Here is a 24,575-nt window from a genome sequence, read left to right as displayed (position 1 = left end):
ATCACAACACATAATTTTCAAGTATATTCTGCTATTCTCTTTTCACTTACATTAATAAAAGTGGTTGAACTATTAAATGTATATAAGAGGGTTATTAAAAAACACAAAAGAATTTCAATATTTAATGTATAAATTGTTATTTTTATCTGAGTGTACATTCCTCTTGAGAATTTTACCACTTTCTGAACCATCCAATTTTTTAAAGTTACACAGAAAGTGAAAGGAAATGCCGGAAAAGTTTACTGGGAAGAGATGAAAAAATATGAATAGACACGTTAAGTTTGTCTTTACAGTTTTTGTCAAAATAACGAAAGACATTACAGCCTCGAAGCTCAAATCTGCGTGCATTTGTGTTGACCTTTGTTTAACTAATGACTTGGAAGCAAAGTTTTCTCAGTTTTAGTCAAAAACAATGTCTGAAAAGTCATTAGGTTAAAAAGTGGACACAAATTTTGGAGTCAATTACAACGTTAGCTAAAATTGTTATACTCAACCAAGGCTTAACTTTTCTTTCTTTCATACAAAAATTATTAAGAAATTATACTTTACAGTAATCAGAACAACATACACGAAGTTATTTTATGAATTTTGCTGATATATATAAAATTAATATATTGATTTACAAAAACGTATGACTCTCGTATCTTATTTAATTCGTTCATCCAGTAACTTAGTATTTTCAATAATTTTATTAAAAAATAACACATTGAAGAGTCACAATTCATAACCAGTGTCCTAAAAACTGAAGACAGAAATAGGAAAACAAAATGAAACAAAAAAGTGTGACAAGAAAGAGAGAAAATACTTGTTAATTTATATCATTTTAAATTATCAAACATCTATATATAATGTTTATAATTAAACTTAGCATAGACAAATGATAATAAATGTCTTTCAATTTTTAAATAAATCATAATAATACTATTATATAATATAAAAAGACTGATACGTCATTGTAAATGTAGTTTTATTGTTCCTAAATTAACATACCATAATTATTAAAAAATAAATTATATTCAAAGATGTGATTCCTGATATATAATTTAGTTTCTCAGAACAGACACTACATTGTTTTAAATACATCTAAATATTGATTTGACCCATTAAGATATTTATTTTAAAGTCAAGACACTGAATGGTATTTTTTTTTAAAGTTGACCTTTTTTATTTGTATCTTTTAATTACTAATTTAAATACTGAATTTGATGTCATGTATTTCAAGGAAGTCCAATGTACAGGACTTTCTTGCATTACGGAAAAATGTGCAGAATTGGGGAGCCAATAAAAGGACAAAATTACGGGGATTAAAAATATCAACACTGAACCAAAGTGAGCTGGACGATTAATTAATAATATAAAATATAAAACATGTGTTTTAAGATCAAAAATTAAATATTTAGAAAATGTGATAGTTATGGGTTGTTATTTAAAATAAGAAATAATTATTATAGAAGGGAAAAGTAACCTAGTTGAATAGAGCTTTTTATTATGAACGGATAATCATACGTTTGAGTCTTGTTATATGCATAATATTTATTTATTATTTTTATTATTTATTTATTATTTTATTTGGTTTTGTACAAGTTTGTTGTATATTTTATAATAATTATTGTGCATTGTTTATTATGTTAAAGTATAAATAGGTTGTTGTGTTTATTTAACTATAATTTTAAGTATTTATCTTAAATCTTATAATAAGAAAACATAAGGAGAATATATCTTTATTTTTTAAAAATTTAATAATTACGAAAAATATATAAACATGGTTAACTATTTTAAATAAAAAATGAAATAGTTTGTTATTTTTATTTAAAGAGTTTATTTTATTTTAAAAGATTTTCTTAAAAGTAAGATTGGGAAAAAATTATTCAATTGAAAAAATTATTATTAGATATTGTTAAGACATTTTAAAATATATTATTGGATACTCTTTTATACTAGATACATGTAAAAATTATAAGATATATGAAATACTTTCAAAAATTAAAAAATATATTAAGATAATATTATATATAATTAGACATTATTATTAGATAATAATAATAAAATAGAATGTATTATTTAGAGATTTATCACAGTCAATTAAAATAAAAATATTAATATAGAATATATTATTTAAAGACTTATTAAAATTAATTAAGTTAAATATAATTTTATTTTATTGTATTATAAAAATAATAGACTTTCATAGATATTTTGAAAATAAACCTGATTGGGTTAGATATGTCTTACGTTAGATAGATTATTATTAGATAGATTATTATTAGATATCTTAGATAGATATCTTATTTTTATTATTTATCTTGAGTTAATTTTTATTACTCGTTATTAGTATTTTAGGTTTAGTTCATATTTCTTCTATTATAAACAGAATATGTTATATGTGTATTCAACAAAAGAAAAATTAATTTCATATATAGTTGTTATACTATATTAGACACCTACTATTCATATAAAAACTATCACCAATGAAACAAAAAAAGAGATAAAAACTTTGAGGATAAGAGTGAGAGTTTAATTGAGGGAAAGTCTTTAAGAGCTCAAGTGAGTTGTTGAAAGACATTATTTATTCTAAGAAAAAGTCTTAGCGGGAAGTTTAGGTAGAGGAAACTCACAATCTTGACTTTTATCATTCTTGATTTTTATTATTGGTTTTGTCATTGTTGATCTTTATTCTTGATATTTGCCATTCTTGATTTTTATTCTTGATGTTTGTCATTTTTTTTATTCTAATTAGTTGCATGTTATAGATCTTATGGTATTATTAAATTGATGCTGCAACAATCTTTTTATTGGCTATTGTTATTGTAAAATTGGTTGGTAGATGTTCTTTGAACCTTTTATACGTTGTGAATGATGGTATGAATGATTTTGAATGGGTTACGAAAATAAAACATGATTTTGAGTGTGAGTTGTGTATATTTATTGTCGTTTAGATGTATAATTGGTTATTGTGTGATCTTCTACCTGATAAATAAATTATGAGATTTTCACTTACCATGATCGTTTTTATACGAAAATATATGATTATACAAGCATGACGAATAGATCGAGAGAGTTAGAAAATTTATAATTGTTTAAATAAATTATTTTATTTAAAATTTATTTAGTAATTAAATTGAAATTTACTGCGGTATTACATTTATTTTTGTAATATTATGATATTACTCTCAAGTATTCATTTCGTGGAAAATTAATGAAGATGGGTCTGGTGTGTTGGGCTTTGTTGTCTTCTGATTACAAATCTGCAGTTATTCAATTATTAGAAAATGAAAAAAAAGAAGAAAAATAATGATTAAGAAATGCCAAGTGTAAGCCATAATGTTGATCTTTTTGTGTGTCGGAAAAGCATCCATTGTCAGAAGCCAAACATGAGTCAGCAAGACTTGGCAAGTTCACAAAGCCGGTGGTGATAAATAACTGATGGGAAAGCAAAGTCTTTATCTCCTTAGAGTACTTCAGACCCAACACATTTACCTCTCTCATCTCAACCCTCAACTACTTCACCAGTTCTACTGAAACACCACAATTTTTGTTTCTGCTCACATCATGGACTTCGACTTCAGGGCTAGTTTTCATTCTGTCAAACACCTTTCTGCTGTGCAAGCTGCTAGACTTCACTCTGGTACTTGATTTCTCACTTTCTATTTCCCTTTATTCTTTACTTCTTTTGTTTCTGTTTATCCTTTTTTCCTTTTTCCCTTTTTTTAAGTTCTTAGTATTCATGAACCCCACTAGCTATTCGTCTTACCTCTTGATGTGAAATCCTAAGATTTTTTCTTTAGTGGGTTGAACTGGGGGAAAGCATTTGGGTTGGAATTATGTAGTCTGATTTTTTTTATTTTTTCCTTTATGGCACTTTTTGATGAATTGGATATAAAGTCTCATTTCTTGGTATGTGTGATTTTTGGGTAACCGTGTGAACGCGTTTATTTGTTTACATTTGATTTCAATATTCTGTCAGGCTTTCCTTGTGGCAAAGACGTGTACGTGTAATTAGAATTCGTGTTTCAGTTTGCTTAGGCTACTGTCATAATTTTTCAGAAGCATATCTTCATTTTGTGACTGAATTTGAAGTGATTCACTACGCTCTAAGCCGTAGTGTGCATTAACTTCTAGTTTATTATGAAAGCTTTTAAGTTGTAAAACCCCTAGGTTTTAAGACTTTTCTAAGGCAGGAATGATAGCTTTACAGGTGCTCACGAAGAAGGTAGATAAGAGTGCCTATGGAAGAGTTGAGAATTTTAATTTGTGGCATGTAATATTTTTTCTAATGTTAATTTCGATTGCGATGAAAATGACACCACCCATGTCTTTTGTGCGTACAAATCATTAACTGGTCTTAAAGTGTCAATTTTCTTTTCCTACTTTAGACATATGAACTCTACGTTCTGTTATCAGAAGAGCAATTTGATCAGAAGATTAAAAAGCTCAACAAAGTTTCCATTGAGCTTCCATGTGCGTATATTACTATAACATGCGTTAAATTTGGTTTACTCTGAGACCCCTTCCTATATAACTATCAGTCTAGCATCTTCAATCTTACAACCTAGCAGGATTTCTTTCTTATGATGATGATGATGGAAAAAGCTAATGAATTGGAGGCTGGTCGATGTGTAAGTCGTAAGGATGAAAAATTACACTGAAAAGAAAAGCCATTAACACAATAGACTGTCTGAGGCTGATTTCGTTGCTGCATATCCTGCATAGGCTCAGTCTGGGACTGGTCCCAACCATGAAGTATTTCAAGTGTATGACTTCGGAGTTGTTATATTTCAAGTATGAATAAGAGTTCCGCGTTAAGTAGAAATGAATAAATTGACATATGAGAAAACCTATTTTACTTGTTGAGGTAAGGTTTTGGGTTAAACGTGATATTGACTGAAGACTTGTTGGTGATGATCTCTCAGTATTTCTCCCTCTTGAATTTTCCAACTAGGGCAGGTTTGTTAGTGTTGAGAAAGACCAAAATATGACCTTATTTTTCTTTTTCTAGGTTAAGCATACAAAAAGCCTTAGCATGTAGTAAGGGAATGTATTATAATGATGAGACTTACAACTGACCTATCAATGATTGACTATCATCAATTATCAAACTCGACCTTTACTTCAATTTTGTTTGATCCTACTAATCATACATTAATTGCACTGATATATATTTGTATCCCTTTTCTTTTGGGATTGATTGGACTCTTGGAACGCAAGTTAAAAAATTTCCATAACTGTTTAAATAAGCCAGATTTATGGGAAACCGCTTGTATCAATTGTCATGTAAATGACTGAAGTGTACGTACAACATAGGTTTACGCTTAATGATTTGATGTTAGGTAATTTAGGTCTGAATATTTGATCATATGGCAAAGTTTTCATTGACGCTCAGACCAGGTATTGGCATGTGCCTGGAAGTTAGAAAAGAGCATAATTGAGTTCTACTTGTGCTTATCGTTCTTGTTTGATATTTGGGAGCTTGTGAAGTTAGCCAATTATGTGCTGTTCATTCATTTTCCTATTGCTTTTATCTTGAGATATTGAGATGCTCCTTCTATAACATGCCCTGTGAAGTTTTTGTACTTGTCCTAGAAATAACTCACTGACCCCTTTTAAAATACAGATAACTATTCAGTGATCCATTACACGGATGTGGATAATGACGGCCTGTGCAATTTCCGATGTCCTTTTTGTGATTTTGAAATTGAAGTTCCTCTACTCTGCACCAATTTGGAAGAGGATCATTGCTATGCCCTAAAAAATGTGGTATGCCTTTTATGTTTCTTTAAATTTCTGTTTAGCAGAAAGTACCTCTAAGTGCTAACATGATTACAATTTCGTTGTAAATTCGTTTCACTTTCCTTGATTACTTAGTATCTGTCCAAGCACTTTATTATAGATTATAAATGTAGTTATATACATCTAAACAGAAAATTTAAGTGTCTGCTTGATACGGTACAACACTGTCCTGATCTGGATCAAGAAGATAAAGGATCCAGGGATCCAGCAAGCATTATATTTAACAACTGGGAAAAGTGAAACAGGGACATGTCTGTTTATTTAGGTAAGTAAATCATGATTGAAAACTCTGCTTCAATTTCTTTTATCAGGTTTGTCCCGTGTGTGAAGAAAATTTAGGGAAGGATTCAATCGTGCAATTTACACATTCAAACTCTCGAAAGGTACATATGCTTTACTTATCTCAAATGTGTTGTGTTCTAAAATGTAATCTAGCATATGTTTGGTATTATGAGCGTAACACTCTAGACAGGTATTACCGTCCTTAAATATATGAAAAGCAGAGTTAAAATAAAAATTCAATATACTATCAGACCATAACTTCTCAATATTGAGCACAATGAAGCATTATAGCTCTTAACGTAGAAAGACTAATGTCTCGCATCCTTTTTTGGTTTCTCATTATTAGGAAAGACTATTTATTTTAGCTTATGTTATAACTAGGATTTGATTTTTGTCTAACTCAATTGAATATATTGATTTTTTTATCTGAAGTGGGCGTGGAAGCCTGAGAAATCTAGCATCTGGTCTGGTAACGCAGCAATGCTAGGTAAGAAGCTGGCTACCAGGGGGAACAAACAAGAATCAATAACTGATCCACTTTTGACACCATTCATCTGCAACCCTGTTCCAAACTTAAACAATCTCCATCCAGATGAAAACTCCAGCTCCAGCAGCAAGGATATAAACATTCCTGATGCAAAAAGGTATACTTCTTTTTCCATCAAAGTAAGTAGCACTGTAAATTTTGTAAAGCATGAGAAAACTAGTACAGAGTGCATGACATATAAAATTATTTCCTCCAAAACAAACTTTGTTAGTTGTAATAAATGATAGTTTATTATTACCAGGAGCAGCTCAGTTTACACTTTTTTCTCAGGACATGATGATCCTCACTGCCTCAAGATTTTTTGTGTGTTTTCTATTATTTAGAACAGATATGTTTGCCAGAATACTAAATTTCAATGCATAGAATAAAAGCTACTCTCAGACAACGTGCTCTGTTGCGTAATCAAATGTTAACTGATTTTGTTTGTTTGGTTTGGACTGAAATTAATGAAGTTGATCAGTTACAGATTAATTAGAATGCTGGCTAATGATACTGTTACTAATTATGTATAACTCAGCAACTCATGGTTGCAGAACTTGAATTTTACATTGCAATAAAATAATTAATTAAGATAGTCATTGCACAATCAGATTATTCCCACTTAAATAGCTTGTGTTTTTTTTACGAAGGATGATTGAGATGTTTTCTCTCAAGTTTTGGCTTTAATTTTGTATTAGCATGCTACTTTGGCGCTAATTTTTACATTCTCGGCTTTAAGGAAAATTTAGAAGAATTTGTTGTCTCTGTCAAAAAGATTCAATATTTAGTTTTGTTAAGTTGTGTCATGCCCTGAGTCAGGATTGACTATATGACACACCTGCGGAAATATCTGTATGCTTTTCACATTTCCCGATTAATACCAAATTCTTTAGTACAGTCCAATATTTTACATTAAATATTTCTAGTATACTTTGCATATTATAAATGGTTTTCTGAATAAAAAATATATAAATGGTTTTAAGTGTCAGAACCACCCTGAGGAAACTAATCGAGTCAGACTCCAGTCCTGACGTAAGCTTGTGATTGAATCTTTTCAGATTTTTCCATGCATTCGTCCAATCCTTACCAAATAACTTAGGTAGAAAATTTATTGAAAATGTTCTCATTTTACTACATTATGCCTTCTTGCTTTGTAATAAGTAGCAATCTTGTATTCTGGTTATAGAAAGAGGAAGAGAGAAGGGTTGTGAAAAGTCTCCCCTTAAATCCAATGCTGAAATATTGTTTATGGCTCTGTTTGTGCAGCAGGTCTGGCAAAGATGAAGCAGATGTAGGTGATGAGCAGGATCAGGAAGAGAAAAGGCTGAGGGCAGCTTTTGTTCAGCAGTTGATATTCTCAACTATATTGGAGTAAATGTGTTACCAGAATTTACGGTCACACACAGCATGGTTTGGTAGAAACTCCTTTTCAGACTGCCTCATGCTGATTCAACAGGCACTGAGTTTTATTGTGCTGTATGGGCGTAGGGGATGTGAAGTAGTCTAAGCCATAGTTATATGTATTTAACTATATTTCATATCTTTCAATTGAAGTTTGCCGTTTGGTATACTATATAAAAATTCGTCAATCTGCTTTATCTTTACCTTATCACTGTTGGTGCCAACTGATATTAGTCTGAGATTAGTTTCGCAGTTTAGTCATCTCCTAGTTACTATATCGAATGGAGAAAAGGTTAAACACTGATAGATCTAAATCAAAAACTTTCACTGCATAGGGTTATGTTGATTCTATCCATCTTGTGGACAGTTTAGGAAATAACCAAGGTTCAAGTAACGGTTGTACTATCACAAATCGTATCATCTGGTTTTTCTTTTTTATCTTTTAACATCTTAGATGGATACTGAGAAAACAAATAAATGAAACTGATTTTCAACTAAAGTTACAGAAGAAAGTCAAAATATCGAAGTGTATTTGGGCTTTATTCATTTTGAAAATCCTTTTACTTTTCAAAAAATACAAACACTCGTCTATTATTTTTAAATAGTAGTATAAAGTAACCTTGTTTTGTAAAGGGCCCCATACTCGGCTATAAATTACCTTCTTGTATCCTTGTTTCATACTTTTTATTGAATAAAATTTCTGTGTGAAATCGTGAGCTTATTCTTCTTGAAGGCCTGATACTCTCACTCATTGAGTTTGATGTAAAATCTTAAGAATTCAAGTGATGATTGTCTTTCTCACGTGTCTTGAATCAATCTCAAGGAACATGTTATTTATTTCTCATCTTACTCCCTCTTTTACTTTTCCTAATTTGAATTTTCAGTTTTTGTCATACTTATGTTCATGTATTATTGAGTCTATGACTCAAGCTTAAAAAGATGAGCAAACAAGAGGTTGAGCTAATTGATTCAATCATTAAACCAATTGAATTTAATGGATTGTACGTGAGAAGTCACTATGTTAAAGCCCACTCTTCCATTTCATTCATGAGGTTTGAGGTTTCATCATTTTGTGAGGTTCCAATAAGATTTTGTTCAATAATAAAAAATAATAACGAATAATGTATTGCCAATACTCTATTTTTTTCACCATAGGTTAGTTAAAACAACATACACTTACGTTTAGTTTCTACTGACAAAAAATGCAATAAACACCTCTCCCATTCATGTTTTGATTTTACATTTGTTCATACCAGGCATTACAAAAGTTGTTACAAATCATATGCCAGAAACAATGATAGTTTAAATAACATGTAAATCTAGTTAGCACTTCAAACTTCTAACATTCCATGTAACATAAATAAAAGGAGGTGTGTGCTCACATTAAAAGATCAAGTATGACACGAGATTCATATGTAAAAAATATAATTGTGTCCTTTTAGAATCTAACTGTCATTTCACTTCTGTATTTACTTCTGAGGGAAATGGAATTGGCATAAACAGAGGATGAAGAAAACTTATTTTAGAATCAGAGATCAAATAACAGAACTTGTACAACAGAAGAATTCTGTCGGTATCATCCATATATTTCTGAGACCTAGTTCTCCCCCTTTCAATTTCACTCTCATAGCAGTCCCCATTGTCTTACTTTACCTGTCTGATTTTGCTAAAAAAAACCACCATAAGTCTCCTGGATGCTGAAGACCAGACTACTACAAGTCTCCTAAGTGCAGAGCCCCTGTTTCATTGTATGAGGCGTATCTTTAATTAGATCATTTCAGTAACCGATCGACAACAAAAGGACAGAGGCGTCATGCCATAAAAGGAGAAATTAAGTATCAAAGGGAAATTAATAGGAATTACGACGTGATTAATGGTGTCTTTTTCATAAAGAGGGCATTGCCCAGTCCTTAATCTATAAGGGTCAGTACAGATCACTATCCAATCTTATATTCCACAAGCTTGTCTCTTCTCATCAATCTATCATTCGACCAGTATTTTGCTAAGCACAGTTTGAGTTCTGCTGCAAACTCCTCTCCAAAGCCATTGAAGAAAATACCTTTTAGGTATTGTTTGTTCAGTGCACCTCAGCAGGTCGACGGCCAATTACATTACTCCCTGAAATAATCCATGTTATAGTTTTCTTCAAACTGGAAAGCAATTCACATGTGTTTCCCATCGTGTAAGGCTGAGATTGCCTCATCACTGATATTCAGAAACCCTCCAATGAAGGACTCAGTGTCAGTCAACAACATTCACACCATCAAAACCAACCAAGAGCCTTCCCCTCCAGTCACCCTCTAAGGTGGAACCTTTCCCCCTCAATTACCTCCCTCTCCTTCACCTAGGTATTCAAGAGACCCAGTTCTCTCCATTTCAATCCACTTCTCAATTGACTCTAACCAAGTCCTCTTATCCCCCTGTCCCGTATGAGTACAAGAACGTATTCTCTTAAAAACAAAAATCGAATCCTCATTCCCCCTGTTGTGTGTCTTGGGAGGGAGGTGATCTTGTCAACTGAACCTATTAACGTAATACATACTCAAATCCACACATATAAGTGCAAGAGAACTGAGATCGTTTACAGTTTATCTCTCATATGACAAGGAAACATCTATTGACTCTGGATATGAATGTAATCTGGATTAAGGATACATTGGTAACTACTCCGAACATAAACATGGCTTAAATCTGATATAGTCTTGCCAAGATAAGTAGTTGCCTCCATTGCATATTTATTTTCAATAAAGACCTATACATTCAAAATAAATTTTCTGTAAGACTTCTACCACACAAAATGAACATGCATGAGCATCAAGTGTCTCAGGATATTGCAATACCAATTATTCTATTTCTACATATCTAATGATAAAAAAAATGGGTAACCACATTACTGTAATTGTTGCATTACAGTAGATTACTATAACTGTTACGGAAGAATTCAAGTGCGGAATGCCTCCTCAAACCCTCAACCCCTCCCAAAAAAAAACCCTAACCCATTGTAGTGGGGCTAAATAGGGAGAAGGAGTGTATTATAGTTTAAACTAAATAAGAGAAAATAACTTCCTTTTCCCTTTAACTTCAGCTCCTATACAGGGTTAAAGAGTTCCCCTCTTACATCCAAACAAGGGAAGTGGATTCAACCTCCACCCAAATATCGAATGACTGTACTAAAGAGAAACACTGATCAGCTTTGTAAGACAAATCTCATAATTTCAGGCAAGCAGAAATTTGTAGAATCTTGCTCAGGCAATTAATATATGAATTATGACAACAAAAAAAGATGGAAGTCAAAGCCATTGCTAATTCATTGTCCAACTTGACTAAACAACATCTAGAAACCTACAAAATATAACAAAATGGATATAACAGCAGTTATGTAAAATGAAAAAAAAACTCAATTGCACAAGCCCATAGTAGATGATAGATACTTTCTTGGCCCACAAATGTAAGAGTCGAGTAGTTGGGATGTAATCTCACACAATTTACTCAATGATAGATTGGATAACACCAGCTCCAACAGTTTTGCCTCCTTCTCTGATAGCAAACCTCATTCCTTGTTCACAAGCCACGGGGACAATAAGTTCAACCACCATCTTAACACGGTCACCGGGCATCACCATCTTGGACTCCTCATCCTTGTCATTCATAATGGAAGTTACTTTGCCAGTAACATCGGTGGTCCTCATGTAGAACTGAGGCCTGTACCCGGCGAAGAAGGGAGAATGTCTGCCACCCTCTTCCTTCTTCAAGACATAAACAATTGCAGAAAACTTGGTGTGAGGGGTAATGCTTCCAGGCTTAGACAGAACCATCCCTCTCTGAATATCAGTCTTCTGAATACCCCGAAGCAACAACCCCACATTGTCCCCAGCCAAAGCCTCGTCCAGAATCTTCTGAAACATTTCCACCCCGGTCACAGTGGTGTTCCTAGTTTCCTTCACACCAACAATATCAACCGTTTCCCCAACCTTAATGGTACCCCGCTCAACACGGCCAGTTGCCACGGTTCCACGTCCAGTGATTGTAAACACATCCTCAATGGCCAACAAAAAGGGAAGTTCAGTTTGGCGTTGAGGGATGGGAATGTAGTTATCCACAGCTTCCATGAGCTCGTAAATCTTATCAACCCATTGGTTTTCGCCGCGCTTGATGGAAGGGTTTGCCATCAAAGCTTCCAAAGCCAACAACGCAGAACCAGAAACAATGGGAACATCATCACCAGGGAATTCGTACGAAGAAAGAAGCTCACGAACCTCCAATTCTACCAACTGCAGAAGCTCTTCGTCATCGACCTGGTCCTGCTTGTTGAGAAAGACCACAATGTTGGGTACACCGACTTGTTTGGCCAAAAGTATGTGTTCTTTGGTCTGCGGCATTGGGCCGTCGGCGCCGGATACGACGAGGATGGCTCCGTCCATCTGGGCGGCGCCGGTGATCATGTTCTTGACGTAGTCGGCGTGGCCGGGGCAGTCGACGTGGGCATAGTGACGGTTCTCGGTCTCGTACTCGACGGTGGCAGTGTTGATGGTGATGCCTCGGGCGCGCTCCTCGGGGGCAGCATCGATTTCATCGTATTTCTTGGGGGCGCTGTTGCCGAGGGAAGCGAGGGCCATGGTGAGGGCAGCGGTAAGGGTGGTCTTGCCGTGGTCGACATGACCGATGGTGCCGATGTTGACGTGGGGCTTCTTCCGCTCGAACTTGCCGCGGGCAGCGCGGACAGTGAAGGAGCGGCGGCGAAGGGCGGAGGGGATGGGAGAGAGATGGAGGGCAGTGGAGGGGTGGATGAAGGAGGAGGACAGGTGGGTGGTGGAGGGTGTGTGGGATTTGAGGAATAGGGAATTGGATGAGGGTGAAGGAGAGGGGTAGATATGAGGGTATGAGAGCTTTGAGGTTGCTCCTGCCGCCGCCGAAGAAATTGCCATTGGGATTGGTGGTTGAAGGTGGAGAGTGGGTTTCGGGTCTGGGGAAGAAGAACGGGAGTGTGAGTAAGGAGAAGAAGAGGATAGGGAAAGGGTTTCGGAATTTGTAATGCTATCTGCTGTGGATGAAAGAGGACCTCATGTTTAAGTTTTATCCCTCTTTTTCCTTTTTCTCTTTAAATGTGAATGTATTATCTAGACATTTTAACGTGTATTCTGTTATACTTCAAGTCTATAAACTATTCAGGGAATTCTAATGTCATGACAAATGTTATAATTCATCATTTGAATTTAAATAATAATCAAGCCATAGCGATTAAACAATGTATACATATAAAATCTAGTGTTTAGAACAATCAATGTTTATATATTCTATGTTTTGAAATATTTTATCACTAACAATCAAATAATCATACATTTAAGAAAACAAATGTATCATGATTGTATTTAATTGTGGTTAAGTTTCGAAGTTGTTTTACTTGTTTTAATATAAGTTTAAAGAGATTTTGTGTTGTTTAGTGATTCTTCTTGGATTATTCTTGTGTATTAATGTATTTGGAATGGTCTGGTATGATTTTTGATGACTTGTTTGGTTGTTTATGATCCTTTGAAGTATAATCAATGTTATATATGTTTGTATGTAATGTAAAAGTGAAAGGTTATATGTATACGATTTTATATGGATTCAAATGGTTTCATGCTTGGTAAAATGGATTCCACGGGGGATTTTTTTGGTATGGTTTCAAGTATCTTTAAAATGAATGTAGGACGTTCAGGTTTTACGGGTTATCCTAATAATCTAATGATCTTTCATTCTCAAGTAAAGAAGATTGACTCATGTGGTAACAAACTAATCTTATGTGGGTGGTAGGATGAAACTCATTGACAATGACTTTGCAATGCAGTAGAGGCCACCACAAGTACACAACCTGCCATAGCTCAACATTCATTCTAAGTCTGGACAGTCGGTATAGGTCATTGCATGTTAAGATGTTTGTGATGAATTAAATTATATATGATTCTTGTATGAAATGCTTTAAACTTATGATGTATTGCTTGCATATCTAGCTTGCTTACCTTTACTTTTCTGTTGTTTGTCTTTGTACGTTTTTTCTCTTTTGCAAAGATCAACTAATGGTGTGAGCTTAAGGAGTCTTCTTTTCAGTTACTCTAGCGAGAGGTGACGGTAAAACAAAGGTGTGAATAGATGGATCTACAATTTTTATTTTTTTTTGCAGAAGATTTGTTATACCTAGTATGTAAGTTTCATTTTGATAATTTTATACTATTAAAATGAGATGTTTCACAAAGAAGTAAAAATAGACTCATTATTTTTGTTCTACTATTTTTTATATATTTTGCTGCATTTTATAAAAAAGAAAGATAATTTTTTCTTATCTGACTTGAAGTATTAGTTTCGTGGTATAGTATTTTTAATACATAAAACTTTTACCATCTCTCATACGTGTAAAATATAAGAATTTGAATAATTTTTTTTTACAATATATTCTATCTGTGTTCAGAATCTTTCATGTTTTCCTAATCTTTAATGTTTCTCTGTCCTAATTAGGGTGTATTTGTTCTCCCAATAATACTCACTCACACTCAAGTAAACAATACTTAGAAAATAAAGTTATAATAATTAGATGATAGTTATGCTTTTTGAATAGTATACATTTACAGTATTTATATGGACTTTAACTCTTAATAAACCTAAAATTGGTAGATGTGATATGTTTTATGATTTTTTTGGGATTAATTACCTTAATCTTTCACTGTTCACCACCACATTTATTAGAATGTTGTTGTTAGTATGGCTGAATAAGGTTGTCTCATCCTATGAAAAGAAAAAAAAATATTTGAATGAATAAAATTAATAATTTGGAACGAAAAAAATATTTAAATATGTATTTTTTTACTGTTATGCTTTCATTAAATTATATTTTATTGTAAAACCCTGAAAATGACATCTGGAAGAGAGGGACAAATGTCTCAACTAAAAGAGTTTGAGCATTTTATAGAATTTTTTCAAAACACAGCTCATCCCATTTTCTCATAATCCGCATCTCTCTAAAAACTCAAACCTCTTCTTTTCTCCTCCTTCTCTCTAGAAAATCTTCATTTCATCTTTTCAATCATCTGACCACACTCAATCATCCCTGGTATCAAGAACTTCAATTTTCACCGATCAACGTATCGTTTAGAACGGGTAAGTCTCAATCTCTGGGTTCTTGTAGGATTCTGAAATTTTTCTGACACATGCAAGTCACATTTCTGGTTGCATGTGTTCATCAGCTTCTTCTTCTGATTCCTGATCACTTTTATGGTATTTTGGGTTGGTCTGTTACCGAAAATCAGTGAATTGTAGGTTCTTGAGAATTCTGGTGTTAGGAGCAAATTTCTGAAGTGGTAGAGTTGTTCGGTCCGGTTAAGAGGTAAGGGAAGCTAAATGATTTAATTACTTGGTTTTGATGTATGAAGATGTTGTTTGATAAATATGCATGTGTATGAAATTGGTTGGGATAAAGCTGTATGAATGTAAAATTGGATGAATTGGGTGTTCGGTACTATTGGTGTGGATTAATTGATGTTGTGTTTATGATGATTGTATATCTGTATGATTAAGGAACAATGGTCGAGTGAAATTGGTGGGGTTTGGTGTCGATCTTAATTCTGTAGCTATTCTGCAGAATTATGTAGTTGTTGAAGGTCTTTAATTGACAATTCGACTTTTATCTGGTGCTTGGTCTTAACTAAGTTCTGCTATTGTGGATTCACAGTTAATGACCGTTCGGTTTAGTATTGATTTTCAATGAATTGTAGCATTCGGTCTAGACATAGCTTTTGTTTATAAACAATGTTCGGTCTATCATAGGCTATAACTGTTATTGACCGCTCGGTCTTGAACTGTCTTGGTAGTGCTCGGTCAGATGCCAGCACTCGGTTTCAGTAGTTCTCAGTGATGCGCTAAGCACTCGGTCTCGTCATATTACCAAAATTATGTAATTGAAATTGAAACTAAGAGTGTTCGGTCTAAGCTCGTAGTATTCGGTTTAAGCTCTTAGATTTTGATTATAAGCTTTAGTATTTGATTATGTCCAATTATAGATGTTCTATAGTATTAAGTCAATTCTTTGGATTCGGTCTAGTAAATATAGTTCGATTATAGTCTTTGAATAATGAGAAAATGTTTTGTCTCACAATAAGTATTTGGTTCAACTAAAGTGTTTAGCCTGGTTATAACGTTCGACCTAAGTCCTAAGTGTTCGGCCTAAGCCTATAGTGATTAGTCTAAGATAATAGTGTTCAGTATGGTCTATTAGTGGTTGGCATTAATCAATAAGTGTTCGGTCTAATTCAATAGTACTCAAATCAAGCTAATAGTGTTCGGCTCATGTTTGATTTTCACTCTTTATATGACCATTCGGTCATGTCACAATAGGGAACAATATCCCGTACGGTCATGTTCGCATATGGGGGTGTTCTACCGTCAGGTTTTATTCATAATAAGTGTTGATATTTCTGAGTCAGTTGTGCTCAATGGTGATGTTGTTTTAATGTTCGGTTTGAAGTTATTTAAAAGTGTTATGGATGAGGAAAGATGTTGTTAAGGAGGTATGATATTTAGAATGTGATATGAATGGAATAGTATGAATATGAAGAAGTATGATGTGATTTGTATTATATGGATATGAACGAGTGTTCCAAGGAGGAATATCTCAGAAATGATTATGGAATTGTAAAGTATGAATATGGTCAGACTAAGTTGTCGTTCATCTTGACATTCTAATGGTCACCGAGTCTCAAGTAGAGAATGATGGCGCATGTGGTGAGAATAGCAGGAGGCCTGGTTGCGTATAGCTTAGGGTTCCAGCTATCGGACTAAACTCATGTGTAGACTTGGGTTTCCAGCTACAATGAGGGATGAAGGGTTAACCTCGTGTGCGGCTTGGGTTTCCAACTATGGTAATTCTGATGATTTTCCAGATTACCTTTCCACGAGTGTAAGAACGTCGTAGCTACATAATTCATATAGTCCAGACAATCAGAGTAAAGTGAATAGTCATTGCATGCATTGTTGTATGGTTATGGTTGGAAATGTATGATTGGTTGTGCATGATGGACTTATTGATTTATATCAGATTTATGTGAGTTATCTGTTTACATAGTTAATTAAATTACACTAGCTTACCCTTATTTTCCTGTCTTGTCATGTGGTCCCTTCGGTCGTCCTTGTCTTTGCAATGATCACCCTGTAAATGTGAGCAGAAGGTGTTGATGACTCTCTGGAGCAAGTGCTGGAAGAAGAAGAAGGTAGTTTAAGAGCAAGACCGTTCGGTCTTGTATTCCTTTGCTATTAATGTAGGACCGTTCGGTCGAGACCCTTCTGGTATGACCGATCGGTAAGCTCTTTTGATGTGTACTTGTATTTGTTTTCTGTAAAGTTTTAATTTATGGTTATTATAGAATAACTGTAAGTTAAATTTATTCTCCTTGTAAACTGTTCTATTTTATTATAACTGTGAGGACCTCTAAGTATAGTTTATAGCTATATTTTTGGGATGTTACATTTATCTTTTTGATCAATAATTGTGAATTTTAAATATATTATTTTGACTTTAAAATCCGTAACTATAAATGAGAGATATTTCAAAACAACTTATAGCCAAAGGAGTGGGGAACCATTATCCATGTTTAAAGTATGTTTTAATTCAGTAAACTTTTTTGGTCTTGGTATTGGGACCTGACCAATTTTCCAGTTGGGCCATTACGTCTTGAGGGCTTTTCTTTCTGCATCTCATTTTGTTGCGGTACCCATAAAATATGTAATTTCCAAATTAACTTTTATTAAAAATATAATAAAAATTTCTATATTTATTTTCTTTTTAACTGTTTTGAACAAGAGGTTTAAGATTTTGGAGGATTTGGAGATGAGAGTTTTCTGGAAGAAGCGAAGCATGTACACATAAAGATTGAGAGATGAAATGATGTATTATAAAACTGATGTGAATGATAGAAATGACTTCAGTTTAATTTGAATAACACCATGTTGTGGAGATGATGTTTATGGTCTCTTAGTCGCGATGCTGGTGTTCCCATCTCATGCTCGTGGTGTTGTGTTTGGTGGTGTAGCTTGATGATGTCTTGTTGGTTTGGTTGAATGGTATATAGTGAAAGTGTTAGAAGTCTCACATCAATTAGAAATAAGACCAAATTATAATATATAAGTGAAGTGCAAACTTCATTTTACAAACTGGTTTTGTGAGGTCTTTTTAGACTTAAAACCACTTTCTAATGAAAGGTGTAGAAATCACTTCCATATGCATTCAGCTTCAAAATTAGTATCTCTACACCTATTTACTCACGAGAGTTCCTCCCGGTAACACCACAGATTTCTTCCTACACCACCTCATTTCATAATTGCCCTTCAGTGAAAATTGAACTACCTTGGTTAAACGAATATCCATGTCCGTTGAAGGCCGAACGGATTTCCACATCTGTTTTGGCCTTAATGATTTTTTATTTCATTTCTTTCACAACACACATATACATGTGAAACAGAAGGAGAAGAGGGAGGGTGAGTGACGGAAATGGGAAAGAGAAGGAGAAGAGAGGGGGGTGATAGTTTATCTTTGGGTGTTATTGGGTTTGTTCTTGTTATTGTCTTTATGATTTCTTGCTTCTTCTACTCGGATAATAGATACTCTGCTTCAAGATTCAGATTCTTGGAACAATGACAAAGGTTTTATCGGTTGCGGATAAAAACTAAGGAACGCAGAGTTGAGTTTCTTGGAGGTGAGGGTGAAGGGTGTGATTTGTTTGATGGGGAATGGGTTTGGGATGAGAACTAACCTTTGTATCGTTCAAAAGATTGTAGCTTTCTGGACAAAGGTTTTCGATGTTTGGAGAATGGAAGACGTGATTTATATTACACAAAGTGGAGGTGGCAGCCCAAAGTTTGCAACTTGCCAAGGTAGATTTTGATGTTTGTTTTCCAATGGTTTCAGTTTATTACTTCTCAAGTTCATTATTTTTCTCATGTCTTTCTTCAGTAATGATCGTTGGATGAAGATGGTAATTTGAAATGCTGGTCTAAGAATTTTGTTAAGGAACAAAACCATGTTGTATCTCGATGTTCATGCTTAATTTTAAGTATTTAGAATATTGTAATGATAAGAGATAAAAGAGAAGAGGGGGTGGTGGTGACGAAAATGGGAAAGAGAAGGAGAAAAGAGGGAAGGGAGGAAGTGTGTTGTGCCTTAGAATGAGGGTAAAGAATCATGGTTTTTAATTAAAAGAATAAAAAGTTAAGGATAAAAGTAAAAAAAAATTAACCTGAGGATATTTTTGGAAAAAGAATAAATTCAAGAGGTGCAAGAAAAAAGTTGTGGTGGTGGAGGGAGCAATACTCACGACACCCAACCCAACTTTTGGACGACACCTAGAAAACATTGGTGGGTTTAGCAATAAAGGAAATGAGAGAGATTAATTAAAAAAATTAAAGTCTATATTTTTTATTTTGTATATTTAGCTTATTATTAAGTCCTTTTATTTAATACAATTAAACACATGTTTTTGTTTATATATATATATATATATATATATATATATATATATATATATATATATATATATATAAAACGTCATTTTAAAGAACAATATCATTTATAACCTAAATTTACTATTTTTTATAGGAAAATCAGTGTACAGTTTAAAAGAGATTCATGGTGCAAGCCTTTAATCTCAATCCACTCCTCCCGTAAGTCCATTTTGTATTTTTCCTCAAATGAGTTGGTCCAAAAACTTCTTATTTAATTAACTCCTAAATGTTATTGTAATTTTTTTAAAAATATTTTGAACTTTAAGTGACCTTCACATATTTTATATTAGTTTTTAATTTTTATTATGAACAACTTAACACAAAAGTTAGGAACAAATCCAATCCAATTTGAGTTTGATCTAACCAAACATTATTCAACATTGATTCAAATATAATCAACCTTATCTTAATATAAGTTAGCATGATATTTTGAATTTGGACATTAGTTTGACGTCAACTTGATTGAAGTGGTCATAATATATGAATTCAATTCAACGGAATCAAATATAGGTTTAACTCAACTCAATCAAAAGTGGATCCAACTCAATTTGACTAGAGGTAGTCGAATTAATTTGGTTCGATATGGATCCAATTAACTTTTGTGCAACATTAGTCTGACTCCATCCAACATGATCCAATTTTACTTGACATAACATGGACAAAACTTTACTCAATCTGACATAAGTTTGACTCAATTAGGCCAAAGGTGGATCAAATTCAACTCAATCTCAGATAAATCCAACTCAAAATGATCATAAGTGAATCTAACATGACTCAACCAAAAATTGATTTAACATCTCAACATTGAATTATTACCTTATCTATCTATCTATCTATCTATATATATATATATATATATATATATATATATATATATATATATATGTGTGTGTGTGTGTGTATAATATTTAAACATGAGACTTGTTGAGCATGATCAATCACATTTTATTTCACGTTTGAAGTTTCATATCGACATTTCAAAAGTAAAAAAAGAAATAAAATTGAGACAATAACAAATATTTACTTAAATGCAACATTTAAATTGAATCTAATGAGAGAGATTTTGTCTTTTCCACGTAGTCAATCATATTCTATTTAAATACATATTTTGGTTTAACATTTTAACGTGTGTTTATTTTATTTCAGTTCCAATTTCAAAAGTAAAAAAGAAGAAAAAAGTACTACATGTTTATTTAAATACAACATCTAAATTTAATATACTTTACAAGAGAATAAGAGAGGAAGAGAGAGACGAAATAAAGTTTTTTTAATTAAAATACTATCTAAAGTTTTTTTTTTTACTTTTTAAGCGGTGAGCACCGGAACTATATTTAAAAGAAATAAAAAACGCCATATAAGAGAAAGACGAAATAAAGTTTTACCATGATATTGATTGCCACAATAATATAAAAATAATATATACAGCTTTTCACATGATCAGATGAGAGGAGTAAAAAACTTTACCAGCACAAGATCATAGTTAATATAATGATGTTACCATTTCTTATTTACTAAGGGTGAATTAAATTTGATGGTAAAAGTTAACAATGGTTAAGGTTATAATGACAAAACTATTAAAGCATAAGATTATATATAGATCACAACTTTTTTTCATCGCTAATCCAACCTATTCTTTTAGCATAATCATAGGCTACTGATATCTATATACTAACTTGCTTTAAGGACCACTTTTTCAATTATTTACATTTAATTTGTTACTATTTTTCTTCTTAATTTTCCCTTCTTAAAAAAAACTAATTGTTAGATCCATCGATCTTTTTAAGCTCAAAATTCTACTTCAGAGTTGAACAAATAATATATATCATTTTCATGAGATATCTTAATTATCTGAATTTTTTTTATAAAATAGGAATAAATAAAGGAGTAATGTTATTCAGCGAAACTTATAGTGCACAATATTAATGTAAATTAAAATTAGATGGAGATTATTTATTATGTGTAGCTAGCTGCTATCTTTTTCTTTTGGGGAAGCTAGCTATCTTTTTCTTTTGGGTGAGTACTGAGTGTAAGCTGTTAGGTCAGAAGCAGTTGGAAAGTGTTGGACCCTTGCAAAAAGAAAAAACAATAAAATAAAAATATAAAGACAATAGGGACCTTATCCAATTGCATGTGGACAGTTAAGGTTGCTAAATTACCTAAAACCATATCACAGGTAAGATGAAATTACCAGAAATTTCATCTTTCACTTTTAGTTTTACCCTGCATCACAAAACCACCCACCCAGGACCACTTTGTCACGAAGCAAAATTATGCTAAACTCTGGCCATCAGACCAGATCTGTAACTTCAATGTAGATTCCTCAGATTTCTCTGCAACCACCTGCAGACTTAGATTCCCTCTCAAACCCTTCTTCCAGTAAAAAGTTCCATAACAACTTTTTAGAGACTCCCAGTTCACAAGAACCTTTAAGTTTTAATGTGATGTTAAATAACGAAAATAAAAGTAAGCATGATTTGATTAAAAAAAATATTGATTTGGGTTTAATGAAAAATTTGATGCTTGATTTGGAAAATTGGAAGGTGGATTAAAAGGGATAGGAAGATCCTTTGAAACAGGGAAGAAATATGATGAGTCTTACCTCGGAAAGCTAACCCTCGGCACTAGAGTTGTTCTTTTGACCTATGATAGTCCGATGTCATGTGGTGTTATGAATATAGATGACTCCCAAGTTAGTAAAAATCTATACACCAAATCTGATGAAAAATACAAGCTGGGTCCTCTGCATCTAACTGTGCCTGGAAGTAAGCACTTTTGAATATAGTAAAATTTTAACAACTTTGGATTCGAAAAAGTTTGTGTAGACTCAACTTTGAACTTAAAAAGGTAAACACAAACCGAAATAAAATAATAATAAGAACAATAATTATAAAGGAGGTGAGAAGTAAGTGAGCGAGGTGCAGAATATAAAAAGGGTTGTTCCTCACTCACTCTCACTCACAGCCAGTCCATATGCCAGTTTGGAAATATTCTTCCCAAATCCAATTAATGCTGCCATTAACACCTCTTCCAGAGTCTACCATTCATTCACCTTCTGACTCTAACTTCTTTAACTAGGCCTTTCTCACTCTTTTTCTATTTCATATTCCCATCCCATTTTCCTCTTCTTTCCATCTTCTGTTCTTGGAAGTTCAAAATCAAAAAATGATGCAGGACTCAATTGGGATCAATATTCCTGCTTGTTTTTCTTCTTCAGCAGAGAAGCAGCACGGTGACGATCATGGAGCGGTGACCCGTTCAGGCCAGAGCGTTTACATGTCTGTGTACAGAACAAAGGTTGCGGACCACTGCCGTTTGATCACCATCACATGGTGCAAAAACCTCTTGCTTCACGGGCTTTCGGTGTCAGTGGAAGGCCCTGAAGGAGAAGAACAGTACACGTGCAAGGTGGAGGTGAAGCCATGGTACTTTTGGAGGAAGCAAGGCTCCAAACGCTTCATAGTGGATGGTAAAGCAGTTGATATTTTCTGGGACCTTAAGGCTGCGAAATTTAACGGTGAAACGGAACCGACCTCGGAGTACTATGTGGCAGTGGTTTGTGATGAAGAGGTGGTGCTGCTGCTGGGTGATCTAAAGAAAGAGGCATACAGAAGGACGGGGTGCAGGCCAGCACTTATTGACCCCATTTTGGTTTCAAAGAAAGAGCATATTTTTGGGAAGAAAAAGTTCTCCACAAGAGCCAAGTTTCATGAGAAGGGTAGGTGGCACGAGATTTCAATTGAGTGCAAGAACAAGGGATATAATAGGGAGTCTCCGAGTGGGGTTCAGCCAGAGATGGAGATAAGGATTGATGGGCACTTGGTGATTCATGTGAAGCACCTCCAGTGGAAGTTTAGAGGCAACGAGTCAATTCATCTCAGCAAAATGAGAGTAGAGGTATATTGGGATGTTCATGATTGGCTATTTAGTCCTGGTTTAAAGCATGCTTTATTCATTTTTAAGCCAATTTTATCACCCAGTACCACCAGCACTTGTTCTATGTCGTCTTCGTCACCTTCGTTATCATCCTCATCACCTCCCTTATCTACTGATCAGACAAGGAGTTCTAGATCAGTAGAGGGATTTAGTGTTAGTGGGTCATCAGAGTTTTGCTTGTTTCTCTATGCTTGGAAGGTAGAATGAAGAAGCCATGCCAACTTAATGGTCTGGTAGTGATAATGGAATGGTGAAGATGCAGGTTGAGATTGGATTGAGAGAGAGAGAAGAGAGAAAGAGAATTGGGTTTGGTTGAGATTGAGAAAGGCAGTGGGACCAAACAGTGGCTTGGGAGTTAGTTACAGCTGGGGTTGAGCAAATGCGCATAATTGTGGACAAGACAGATTGTATCACATTAACAATCGCACACATGTCCAATAATTCTCCATCCAGAGGCATCTACGTCTCCACCTACATTTTACCACACTGGAAAATGCTCTTTCTTGATCCCATCTTGGTAACCGAGCTGTTTATGTTTCCTCCAAAATCTATCAACCAAAGGTACATCTTACCTAAATTTTCTATCAAAAAATAATATATGTAGACACAAGATTACTAAACTGAATGTTTGTATTTGCCCATAAACTTATATCTGTTCATGCATGTGACGGAAAATGGTACCCCGTAAAGAGAGGATGGGTGTTGGGTGATGATGTAGAAACAAGAGTACAATAATCCCAGTATGTGCACCTCACGCACATTAATACACATGCTTCTCTTTCTAGTAGTTGGATTATCAGTATCATCCTCTCATCATTATTGCCTAAGTTCGTTACTCTATTCGTTATTCATTCCCAAACTCTGCATAAAATTTTTAGTACAAATAGCCAGGTATATGATTCTGTTTTTGGTCCAAGGCCACTATTTTTTATCTTCCTTTTATTTCTTCTACCTCACTGGGCGTATTATACTCGTACACCCACGACAAAGGATATTATTACATTACTTAGTACAAATACGTTGACAAACTATTATTTTGATTCAATTAAATGCTACGTGCAGAGTAATACTTTTTAATCAGAAAAATTTACAAAAACGATACGTGTAGCAGAAACAGTGTATA

At 33.7% G+C, this 24,575-nt stretch overlaps 3 protein-coding genes across 4 annotated transcripts; 2 read left to right on the top strand and 1 right to left on the bottom strand.

The window, feature by feature from the left end:
* The first annotated feature begins 3,334 nt into the window (after nucleotides 1-3,334).
* LOC124841353 (protein DEHYDRATION-INDUCED 19 homolog 6-like) lies at nucleotides 3,335-8,199 on the top strand. 2 transcript variants are annotated; one of them, XM_047317609.2, is made up of 5 exons: nucleotides 3,335-3,625; nucleotides 5,612-5,754; nucleotides 6,099-6,170; nucleotides 6,502-6,713; nucleotides 7,865-8,199. In XM_047317609.2, exons 1-5 carry the CDS (start codon nucleotides 3,550-3,552, stop codon nucleotides 7,968-7,970), a joined length of 609 nt encoding a protein of 202 aa, XP_047173565.1. In that variant the 5' UTR covers nucleotides 3,335-3,549; the 3' UTR covers nucleotides 7,971-8,199. The 2 variants fall into 2 exon arrangements, with proteins under 2 accessions (XP_047173565.1, XP_047173564.1); XM_047317608.2 differs by having other exon boundaries at nucleotides 3,339-3,625; nucleotides 7,862-8,199.
* Nucleotides 8,200-11,241: 3,042 nt separating this feature from the next.
* Nucleotides 11,242-13,040, bottom strand: LOC124841343 (elongation factor Tu, chloroplastic). The gene has a single exon (XM_047317592.2). It carries the CDS (start codon nucleotides 12,919-12,921, stop codon nucleotides 11,482-11,484), a length of 1,440 nt encoding a protein of 479 aa, XP_047173548.2. The 5' UTR covers nucleotides 12,922-13,040; the 3' UTR covers nucleotides 11,242-11,481.
* Nucleotides 13,041-21,994: 8,954 nt separating this feature from the next.
* LOC124841350 (uncharacterized) lies at nucleotides 21,995-24,279 on the top strand. Its single transcript, XM_047317605.2, has one exon. It carries the CDS (start codon nucleotides 22,682-22,684, stop codon nucleotides 23,657-23,659), a length of 978 nt encoding a protein of 325 aa, XP_047173561.1. The 5' UTR covers nucleotides 21,995-22,681; the 3' UTR covers nucleotides 23,660-24,279.
* Nucleotides 24,280-24,575: the final 296 nt, after the last annotated feature.

The sequence above is a fragment of the Vigna umbellata genome, chromosome 1 (assembly GCF_029865625.1).
Source record: "Vigna umbellata cultivar VRB3 chromosome 1, Vumbellata_1.0, whole genome shotgun sequence".
Classification (NCBI taxonomy): Eukaryota; Viridiplantae; Streptophyta; class Magnoliopsida; order Fabales; family Fabaceae; genus Vigna; species Vigna umbellata.
Note: the sequence above shows the minus strand (reverse complement) of the source record. Positions and strands in the feature narration are given on the sequence as shown.

Bases quoted from the DNA above. Each gene is read 5' to 3' on its own strand.
- LOC124841353 (XM_047317608.2), top strand. From the start codon at position 3,550: ATGGACTTCGACTTCAGGGCTAGTTTTCATTCTGTCAAACACCTTTCT. The intron at 3,626-5,611 runs GTACTTGATTTC...TTTAAAATACAG, and splicing joins AGCTGCTAGACTTCACTCTG to ATAACTATTCAGTGATCCAT. The intron at 5,755-6,098 runs GTATGCCTTTTA...TTCTTTTATCAG, and splicing joins GCTATGCCCTAAAAAATGTG to GTTTGTCCCGTGTGTGAAGA.
- LOC124841343 (XM_047317592.2), bottom strand. From the start codon at position 12,921: ATGGCAATTTCTTCGGCGGCGGCAGGAGCAACCTCAAAGCTCTCATAC.
- LOC124841350 (XM_047317605.2), top strand. From the start codon at position 22,682: ATGATGCAGGACTCAATTGGGATCAATATTCCTGCTTGTTTTTCTTCT.